Source organism: Gavialis gangeticus, unplaced genomic scaffold (genome assembly GCF_001723915.1).
Source record: "Gavialis gangeticus isolate Ggan-Ray unplaced genomic scaffold, GavGan_comp1, whole genome shotgun sequence".
Lineage (NCBI taxonomy): Eukaryota > Metazoa > Chordata > Crocodylia > Gavialidae > Gavialis > Gavialis gangeticus.
In genome coordinates, this window is record NW_017729009.1 from 6,613,468 (window position 1) to 6,624,341 (window position 10,874).

The window sequence follows — 10,874 nt, forward strand, 5'->3', positions numbered from 1 at the left end:
TCTTGAGATTAATTTCTGTTTATGGTTCTGTAAAAACCTCCAGGTTTATATTAAAGATATGAATGTCTGCAAGCTCAGTTGAACAGATAAGTCATATCTGAAGTGCACTAAAGGTGACAGTGTGTTCATAGCTCTTGTTTATGCTGAAATATATGTACATTAAATGCTGTTTCTTGTTCCTAGCCTGAACTGCAGTGGTGAGAAGCGTCGACGTGAGCAGGAAAGTAAATACATTGAAGAACTGGCTGAGCTGATATCTGCTAATCTGAGTGACATTGACAATTTCAATGTCAAACCAGACAAATGTGCAATTTTAAAGGAAACTGTAAGACAGATTCGGCAGATAAAGGAACAAGGCAAGGCTTCCCTTCTTAAGTCATAGAGAACAATATTGCATTTCCCTCTAGAAGGCAGTTTTATAATCCAAAATGATATTTAGCTGTTTGGACAGTTGAGTGATATTTTCATGCAATATGTTATGAGTTGGAAATGCATGCAGCACATACCGCGAGCATGTGCTCAGTAGGTCTTCAGAACATGCTTCAAATCATGTCCTGAAGTATCCTTTCTGACTCAGGAAGCGTCTCAGAGTTACTCTAAAGTACAGGGGCATTCCAAGTACATCCTTATCTATTTCCTTATTTCTTTAAACAAGTTTAAAATAGCTCATAAAACAATTAAGTTGTGTTTTAAAACACAGTTGGGCTAGTTCTGTAGTAGCATTAATTAAATAATTTGCTGTTTCCAGCTTGATTATTTTTTTTGTTGAGACTTAAATTTTGAAAAAGGAAATCCAGTTTCTTATAAAATTATTCTTTCAATCCCATATCCTGAAAGTAGTACTACGTATTAAATTTCACATATCATTTGTCTTGTCTTCTGCTGAAGTTTGAGAAACTTTCCAATGAAGGAAAATCATTGTGTCCAATTCAGTTAGGCTGTGTCTAGATGGAAGTATAAACTGTTAACCTGTGGTGTCAAATGTTCACATCATATATTCAAATGCAGAGTAAATAAGTGGATACAAGAATAGAGAAATATCAATTTTGTTAACTTCGTGCAGCTATGGTATCCTTAGGTGTTACTTGTATCAATTAAAAAAAAAAAATAAAGACCGGTATGATTGTTCTACACAAAACCTGATGTGCTGGTAGAAGAGACTTTAAAAATGTATAGAAAAAGTATCCAATACCTGCCAAATCCACCTTTTTATTTGGTAGCAAATTATTTTAGAAGTCTCCTGGAATCTGCCACATGGTTTACCTGGATTAATAAACTACAAAGTTTTGCTTTGTCTGCTAGAATACTATTTTAAAATAGTCGTCATCAGTAATTTAAAGTACTAAATTTACTTGATTCTAAGTTGAGGTGCTCCCCACATTCAGCATGGAGGGAGGGAGCCCCTTGTTTTAAACTGAGTATAGGATTGAGGGGGAGGGGCAGGTCGCTTCTGTGGCATGGGCTTCAGCTGCTGCCTTGGGACAAGGCCATAGCTGCTGCCTCCCCGCCACCCTGCCACTTCCCTCCACTCCCACACATGCCACCTCACCGTTCCTCTCCCTCCACCACTCATTCTTGTTTTGTGCTGGCAGGCTTCATCCATGCCGCAGCCCATAGTATTGAGCGTGGCCCCAGCCCATCCCAGCCCCGTGCCGCTATGGAGCTGGGCAGGGGCCGTTACCTGTGCTCCAGTCTAGAATGGGGATGGAACCTGCCAGCCCAGGAGCAGAGGCTGGGGGAGAGCAAAGGACCCAAGGCTGTGAAGGAGGCAGGCAAGGGGTAGACATAGCAAGGGCAGGCACAAGCTGCTTAACCTCCCCACACCACCTGCCTCCTCATTGCCTGGCCCCCTGCAGCGGTGGGACGGATGAATTGAAGACTACCTTCCAATAATTCGTTTCTATACATGGAAAATTATAACAAACTTATACATTTTTTCCATGTATAGAAACGAATTATTGGGTGGTCCTCCTTAAATTCAGTGTAATCATGGAGTCAACTAAGTATGGTACTTGCCAGTGGCAACAAATGTACTTCACTGTACACTTGATTTTCTTCCCTTGGGACACTGAATATCTATTATGGTCTGCTTAAACATCTAGCAAATATCATGGAAAACAGTGTTACTCGTTTCCATTGCATAATTCCCTGGTGACCTTTTTTCTTGTAGTAATAAACTTTTTTAATTCAAGATATTTTAAGATGATAAAAGCTTAAAACAAGCTTTAGTTCTTGGTATGAGACATATAAATAAAAATATGCAGAAGTATAAATAAGAATTTTATCCCTGCTGTTGTAAGGATTCAGTGAACAAAGTACATTCTACGTGTTAATTTGGATTATTTTCTATAAGGTGTTTTATCTCCTTTGCTTAATTCCTGGGCTGCTTGGAATGCAGTACGCAGCTTAACGATATTTCTTTACACAGAATAATAATGTTGTGAAAACCTGTCTTTTGGTTTCAGGAAAAACAGCGTCCAGTGATGATGATGTACAGAAAGCTGATGTATCTTCTACAGGTCAAGGCGTTATTGATAAGGATTCATTGGGACCTCTTTTACTTCAGGCAAGTGTAAAATGTGTGCTTGTATAACCAAATTAGTGTTTGATGTAGTATGTTAATTGACAGAATTGCAGTACTATGAAATGCCAGCCACCTTATAGTAGCAAACTAGTGTGCAAGGGCAATGGAGAAAACTTGTCTCAAAGGGAGAAAAGTCTGGAGATTCAGAAAAAAAATGGCATTTTGTATCTGCTTCAGCAGATTGCAATTGCATATCTTTTTTCTAGGTATTACAGTGAATAGGCTCAGTGGTTCCAGAACTTTTTATTTTTTACCTCAGGGTGACAACCTTAACAGTGTTTTGCCTCCCCTTATGCCCTTTTGTGGTTTGTCAATGTCTGTAAGGACTAAGGGTCTGATTCGGTCAATATCTTGAACTGCCGTGCCCTTCAGAGGAAGATACCAGTGCTTCTTAGGATCTAGTCCTGAGTGCTAGTCTTGCAGCCCTGCTAATGTGTGGAGACTCCAGACTACATAAAATTCTCTTGTGTAACATCTTTACAAAGAGAAACTCCTGCTTGCATTGCAAAGCAGTCATGCAGTTTAGTATTCATGGTAGTTCAGTATATTAATTAACTCAAAAATATTGAAATACTGTTTCAGATATGGAAATTCATACTTTGATTTCAAACCTGGAAAGTGTCATTTTTTCACGGTGGAAAATATCCCTCATGCTCCATTCCTACTTTTTAAAGAATTTACCATGAACATGTAATCCTGATTTTGACTTCAGCATATTTGCAGGGTATGATGATGTCACAGATCCTTTATCATGTGTCCTCTTTCAAAAAGGAGTTAAAAAAACAAGAAGTCTGGGTATCGTTGTGGTAGGATCCTAAATGACACTCTATTCCCCACTTAATTTTCAAATTGCATTGCTTCAGAAATTTGTGCGTGGCTGTGTATTTATGTATAAACTGTTTCTTGATGTATCCTTTAGGCGTTGGATGGCTTCCTGTTTGTTGTAAATAGAGATGGGAACATTGTATTTGTATCAGAAAATGTTACACAATATCTACAGTATAAACAAGAAGATTTGGTGAATACAAGTGTCTATAGCATCTTGCATGAAGAGGACCGGAAGGACTTCCTTAAAAACTTACCTAAAGCTGCAGGTAATCGGGTCCCCAAAATATACAGTAAAATCACTTGAATAGGAATTTTGTGAATGCATTCTTTGTTAATGCTCTTTAGCAGTGTGGCATGAAGTTGAAAATAGAATTCTACCACTAGGACTACTAGTTAATTGTATCCTTTTGACCTGTGTATTCAGAATGTTGCCATCAAAATAAAAATGTATATAAAAACAAACTGGCATCAGTAAAGCTTAGAAATATATGGTATATAGTTGTAGCAGGACAGATGCCTAGATTTGTGGGAGTCTGTTTACGATTATATGTTTTTGTGTGCTTAGAAATTGGAAGAGGAATGGGTTTCCTGGGTTGGATGGCCTGTTCATAAAATGTTGCATAAGTTGTCTTTATAGTGCTTGATAAAACTGTTAGTAGGTCAACTTTGTAGTATGCTTCTCCATTCTAAAGTAAATCTTTGACCTTTGCTCTCCTGATGTCCTGTATTCTGTGTTCATTTGTGAATTATCAGCAAACAGTAATTTTCAGCTAAAACCTGGCTGTATAATTTAAACATTTCTGGACCATTCAGATTTGAAATCAATTACTTGAATCCTAACAGAACTTAGATTCCAAGATCGCTTTAGCAGCCACCCACTTTTTTATATAAGAATGCTGTTTCAGCTGGCTCCTGTTTCCCTGAGGTTGAATGTAAAAGGAAGGTGATATTTCTTGGCACTGATCACTGTTCCTGAGATACCAAAGTGAAGACCTATTTAGAAAGCTTCTTAAAATGTCCCAATATAATTTTTAAAATTTTACATCAAACCTATCCCCTTGGTTTCTGGCCTTCAAATCGATCAGTTAAGAATTGAAATCACCTGAAAACCTTTCTGAATATTTATGATTGTATACTTTTCAGTTAATGGAGTTGCTTGGACCAATGAAACGCCTAGACAGAAGAGCCACACATTTAATTGCCGCATGATGGTGAAAACTTCTCATGATCTTTTGGAAGATGTAGGTAGCAATCAAGATACCCGTCAAAGATATGAAACTATGCAGTGCTTTGCTTTATCTCAGCCAAGAGCTATGATGGAAGAAGGAGAGGGTAAGAAATCCAGTGCTAATCTTTTTACAAGAAAATTGACTTATGGCTATCTAGCATTTGATATATTGTGGAAAGTAGTCTGTAGTGTGAAACTGTAAGATTTAAATGCAAGGCCATCTTGTCTCTCAGATTGTAACTTTTTAATTTTATAAAAATGCATTTTTGAATAGGTAAAACAGAGATTAAATGAACTATCTTTATTGCAGATTTGCAGTCCTGTATGATTTGTGTGGCACGTCGCATCACTACAGTGGAAAGGGTGTTTCCAACAAACCCAGAAAGCTTCATTACTAGACATGACCTTTCAGGTGAGAAACGTATTTAAGGTGAAAGTCAGTGGTGGTCAACCTTTTGGCTCTTCAGGCTGACTGAAAGACAGGCTCGGCTGGGGGTTGGCTCCTTTCTGGGGCTAACACTCAGGATTGGGCCCCATGCTGCCTTGGCCTTGGCTCTGCACACCTGATCCAGCGTGCAGGACAGTGATGTCCAATCTGCCAAGCTGGGTTTGGAAATTTGGCGGCAGGGGAGCAGCTATCTGTGGTGCCAGCAGTCACTCACTCGCCAGCAAATTTTCAGAACCATGGGGAACCCAGCCAAAAAGATAACATGGCTCTGTGTGTTGGATTTGGCCTGTGGGCTGGGAGTTGAGCACTCCTGGTGAAGATTGTAAATGTGTGTTTTCTTATTGCTTGATTCTTTTTTGTATGAAGTAAATAGTGGCAAATGAGTGGAATATTTGCAGGAAGTAGCCCTATTAATACAGTTCTGTCTTGCCTTGACTTGTATTTTTTGTGCATCTTTCTCTAATAAATCTTTTAGAAATCATTTTAATCATATGTCCAGCTAATAAAAGTTCTCTGAAATATTTTGTCTGTAATGGGCAACAGTTGTACTTCACAGGCAGAGAGCTTCACAGGTCATGTCTACGCTGCAGACTTACTGTGCTAGGTGGTGGTGTATTCAAACATACTGTGCTGCTTGGTGCAGTCTCCCTCAGCAGGAACTTGGCCACAATGCCTGACCTAGTTCATCTGCAGAATCCTGCAGATGTGGCTACAGATGCTAGATCTCTGCAGCTCGTATTCATTTTGGCTGGAATTGTAATTGCTAAGCAACTGATTCTCAGTTGTCTTAAGCATCTAAATCCAAAAGCACCCACGATTACTATACACTTTTGAAAATACTGTTATTTCCTCGTGGGTGTCCCTCTTGGAGTGATACTAACCTACTTCCCTTGGAAGCCGAGAATTGATGTTTTGTAAAGCACTTTGACATCCTTGAATAGAAGTACAGAAGTACAAAGTTCACATACACAGTTAAAATTTGACTTGAGCACCTACATGCTATAGTGATAGGTTGGAATATAGGCGTAATTTGCAGTCTTTTTAAATACTATTCTCTGTTTTTAATGCTGACATAAGGTCTCTTTGATTATCTTTTTTTCATGTGACAGGTAAACTAATCAACATAGATACAAATTCATTGCGATCATCCATGAGACCTGGCTTTGAAGATATAATTCGTCGCTGCATTCAGAGGTTTTTATGTCATAATGACGGACAGACCTGGTCAAATAAACGTCATTATCAGGAAGGTAGAAATCTCAGATTACAATGTTCAGTATATTGCTTTTCTTATTAACTGCATTCCGTGCGTGAAATAAAATCACTCAACTTGGTATTGTACACACCTTTTCATGTTTTAAACCAGTGGAAAATGCTGCGTGTGTTTTGTGTTGTTTTTTTCTTCTGAAGTTCAAGGATGGTAACCCCCTTATCAAACACTCCTGCACTATAGGCGCTATTTTATTTTTCAGGTGTGTTCATTAGTTTCTAAGGTAGCTTTCATAAAAAAGTACTATGTAGCGTTCCTGTAGACTGAACTAATGTATTCCTCTACAAGAGACCTACAGCAAAACAATGGCAGGTTAAGCCATATCTCCATCATTACGAAATTCTAACTTGCTAAGGAACAATTTTCATAAGAGAGAGGATAGCTCATTTGTTAACCTCCCTCAATAAAGGTGCTGCTTGTCATGGTAGTTTTGTGGTGGAGACATGTCTTGTAATGGAGTAAATGCATATTGCCTCCATATTTTATCTAGGTTTATAGAGTGCCTTCAGTTGGTGATGTATTTTAGTTATCACTCATCTTTGCTGCATTCAGATAAGAACTTCATAAGAAAGATGGTACATAAACAGCTAGGTCTGGAAGAGACCTCAGGAGGTCATTTAATCCCTGTTCAGCATATATGATGTTTCCTGCCTAAACTATCCCAGACAAATATTTGCCTAGTGTGCACTTATTAACTCCCAAGGAAAGATTTCACAATCTCTTAGGTAATATGTTCCAGTGCTTTTAACCATGCTCGTGCAAATTTCTTCCTAATAACTAGGCTGATTCCCAGTGGAGCCCATTGCTACATGTCCCCAGGGCCAGATTAACCCTTTAGTGGTGGGGCTTGGTGCCGCTGCTAGGAAGCAGCTGCAGTGTTGGCAAGGCCAGCAGAGGGGAGGGCAAGGGAAGAGAAGGAAGGTGGATGAGGCCATTCACACTGCTGCTGCAGAGGGAAGGACTGGGGCTTCTTGCAGCTCAGGGCCCTAGGGATGTGCCTAGTATGGCTATGTGTTAATCCAGCCCTGCATGTCCTGGGCTGGGTGAACACAGAAAACTGCCATCCTCTTTATAACAGCTCCTTCTTGGAGTCCCATCCCTAATTATAACAAACAGAAAACCATCTAGTGCCTAAAATTTTGAAAATCCATTCCTTCATGGGGTAAAAACTGAATTTTTTAAATCTGGGGTACTCTCCCAGGTAAGAGGGGAAAAAACATCCAGATACTAGAGATGACTGAAAAATAAATCATCTGTCCTGCTGAAAATTCTGAGACCTGAAACATTTTATTTCTTCTTAAACTGGGATAGAAACTGAAGTCTTTGGAATTTTTTGGAGAAGAAAATATTCCTCAGTGTTTAATCTTGATCTTTATTAAAGCACTTTATTTAATCTTCCATGATTAGTTAAAATAAAAGTTGAAAGGCTAGGGTCAAAATGAACCATTTCAGCTTTACTAAACAAAATCTTGATAATTTACTATTGAAAAATTCAATAACAATACATTCATAAATGCCTGATTTAATACAATTGTCATATTTTCCAGTAGAATTGACGAGGTTCATTACATGCTCATTTATTTTTGTACATATGAGCAAGTTTTGAAGACTGAAGTGTCAAAACTTATCTAAATTTCTTTGGATCCAAAGCATGTCATTGAAATCCATTTGAAATTGTAGAGCTCTTGAAAGAAGGGCACCAGTACATTGGCCTGATTATCAGATTGGCACCAATATAAAGAAAATTGATTGTATCAGAAATAGGCCTGATGTGGCTGATTAATTTGGCCGATTAAATGCCCTGTGCATGCATGGAGCCATAGCACGGTACGTATGCAGCAAGGAGTATAGCCCAGCAGCTTGGAGAGCTGTGCGCAGCTGGTAAGTCTGTTGTGGTGGAAGCGGGGTGGGGGGAACAGATCAACGCGGCCTGCAGTGAGGGAGGGAGTGGGGCTGGGGCTCGGGTAGGTGCTGCCTGGGCGGGACGGGGTGGAGGGCTCATCCAGGGGGCGTGGGGAGGGTGAGTTGCTCCTGCTGCTGCACGCACCCCAGGAGGGCATGGTGGTGAGGAGGGGGCTTGTGGCCCCAGATCTATGTGTGGTGGGGCAGGCTGCAGCCCTGGGAGAGGGCATGGGGGGTGGGGGTGCTATGGCAAAATTTGGGGTGGTTGCCAGCCCACTATAGCCCCCCTTCCAGCATCATTGCTGCCCGCCCAGTCTGAGGGCAGCCTAGCCCAGTCCCCACTGGGAAGAGCCAGGCACAGCCCTGACCCCTGCCAGCAGCTGCAGCCTGCCCTGCCCTCCCCAACTCTGCACAGATCCAGAGGCACACGCCTGGCCCCAGCCCACCACCAATCCTCCCAGGGTGCATGGAGTGGCAGAAGCCACCTCCCACCCTGCACAAGCTGGATGAGGGACAACTTTATCCCATGCTCCATCTCCCCCTTCCGGCTTGAGTAGCAGCTGCCCCAGCCCCACTCCCTCCCTCCTTCCCTCCCTCTCTGCGGGGGATGTTGACCTGCCCCCCTATACCCCTTTCCTTTGTCCTTCCCTTCCACCCCAGCAGACTTAACAGCTGGACGCAGGTGTATTGGAAATCTAATCAGTATCAGCTGAGATGCCTCCTTTAAAAATTGGCTATTGGTATCGGCCCCCAAAATCTCTATTGGTGCACCCCTAGCTCTTAATTATGTGTAGTTGGCACAAAATGCAGCAACAAAATATGTTTCCTCTGCTTTGACTTTTTTTCTTGTTCCCTTTCTTTCTTTCCTCCCTCTGTTTAGTCTTTGGGTTATATAGCAGTATGTTTCAGTGCTTTGAACCTCTGTCCTGTACGTGCACACAGTATTCCATTTTATGAAACTGGGGCTTCTGGCATATGTTACACACAAGATGTGATTAACTAGTTAAGTAGTAACCTGACCAGATGTTCATTCAATTAATGCTTCCCTAAAACAGGGAATAAGCCACAAACTTATTTCACCAAAAATGTGCAATAACTTTGTGGCCAATTTGCATCACACTAAATTGAACATGTGGCCATCCCCAAGGGCTCCAACATCCCCAAGGACTCAGCTGATCGTAGCTCCGAGCCACAAGAGCGCACGGAACCCTTGGCTCCTGTGTGCTCCCACAGCTGGGAGCCCTGGTCATATGATGGGAGCTCCCAGCAGTAGGTGCACATCTGGTCTCTGATCCCACAATCATGCTTCCCATCATGCCCATGTAGCATGGCAGGAGGCACGACTGTTTGGACTGTGATTCATATCACATTGCGCCTTTTAATTGAACATCTTCGAGAGACCTGGTTATCTTTTTAAAAATATCACGTAGTTTGTAAATTACATTGGTTTTACAATCAGATTATATCTCTGTGTTTGTGTTTCTTTTGCAGCTTACATCCAAGGCCATGCTGAAACTCCTCTGTATCGGTTTTCCTTAGCAGATGGTACTATAGTGACAGCACAAACAAAGAGTAAATTATTCCGAAACCCAGTAACTAATGACCGCCATGGATTTGTCTCTACTCATTTGCTTCAAAGGTGAAATCAAAAGTGTTCATCTGACAGATTTAAATATTATAGCTTTTAAAAATGGATATTTGCACTAATTTTTCTTGAAGTTCTGTATAAAGGAAAAATATATGATCTTGCATGAAACTAGAAGGATAAACAAAGATAGAGTATTTTGGTTATAAATAATAAGGACCCATTAAAATATATCACACTTGCAAATAAAATGGTTTTAGAGTCACCGATGGTAAGATTATATATTTAAAAGGAAGGGTCTTATAAGCATGTTTTATTCTACTGCTCAATCCAATCTACTAAAAAAATAGCTAATTGATTCCCCACCCCCCTTTGTATTGTAATTGGTAGCTATGTTATCCTTTCACTTTTCTGTAGGTTTAATACTTCTAATGATTAGGCTTGGACAGGTAGAAATACTCAGTTAATACTTGATCTTCCTGGCCACCTTCTTATTGGAGACCAATTTAAACGCAGACAAAATGAACTCAAAATGTGCCATACATGGCTCGAGGAATAGCAAGTCCAGCTTTGCCTTAAATAGCACTTCCTCTGATTTTTATTGTTGTTGATTGCAAAATTAATTGAAATGGCACTTTGGAAGGAGATTGCCTGTGCCTGTCACTACAGAAGTGCTTCCAGCTGCTGATCAATGAACAGTTAAGATTGTTTGTGGCAACAGTAAAGTGTTTGTCTGTGACAACTAGCGTGGTGTCACGAATTCTCTCAGGGAAGAGAGGGGTATGAGAAGGATGGGGTAAGATTTTTTTTTCATGAATGAAATGACCTTTGCTCCTTATAAAATGGTGTGATTGAACAAGCAGGATGGCAGCTCCGTATATCAAGTTTTTAGTTTGACCTTTTTGGACATATCTTAAGACTCTCATGCTACTCTTTTTGAATTACTGTTATTAAATATCATCTTCTGTATGTGGGACTTGATTATGAATAAACTTAAACTTTATTTTCTTTTGTGGGGGGGGGGGGGGG

At 40.5% G+C, this 10,874-nt stretch overlaps 1 protein-coding gene across 4 annotated transcripts in view; it reads left to right on the forward strand.

Annotated features, from left to right (window-relative positions):
• NCOA3 (nuclear receptor coactivator 3) overlaps window positions 1–10,874 on the forward strand; it is a 172,766-nt gene that overhangs the window by 135,610 nt on the left and 26,282 nt on the right. For all 4 annotated transcript variants that reach the window (XM_019509880.1, XM_019509882.1, XM_019509878.1 and 1 more), the window contains 7 exons: window positions 184–356; window positions 2,466–2,566; window positions 3,504–3,678; window positions 4,556–4,744; window positions 4,951–5,052; window positions 6,198–6,338; window positions 9,752–9,899. In XM_019509880.1, coding sequence (XP_019365425.1) covers window positions 184–356; window positions 2,466–2,566; window positions 3,504–3,678; window positions 4,556–4,744; window positions 4,951–5,052; window positions 6,198–6,338; window positions 9,752–9,899 — 1,029 coding nt within the window. The remainder of the gene's footprint in view (window positions 1–183; window positions 357–2,465; window positions 2,567–3,503; window positions 3,679–4,555; window positions 4,745–4,950; window positions 5,053–6,197; window positions 6,339–9,751; window positions 9,900–10,874) is intronic.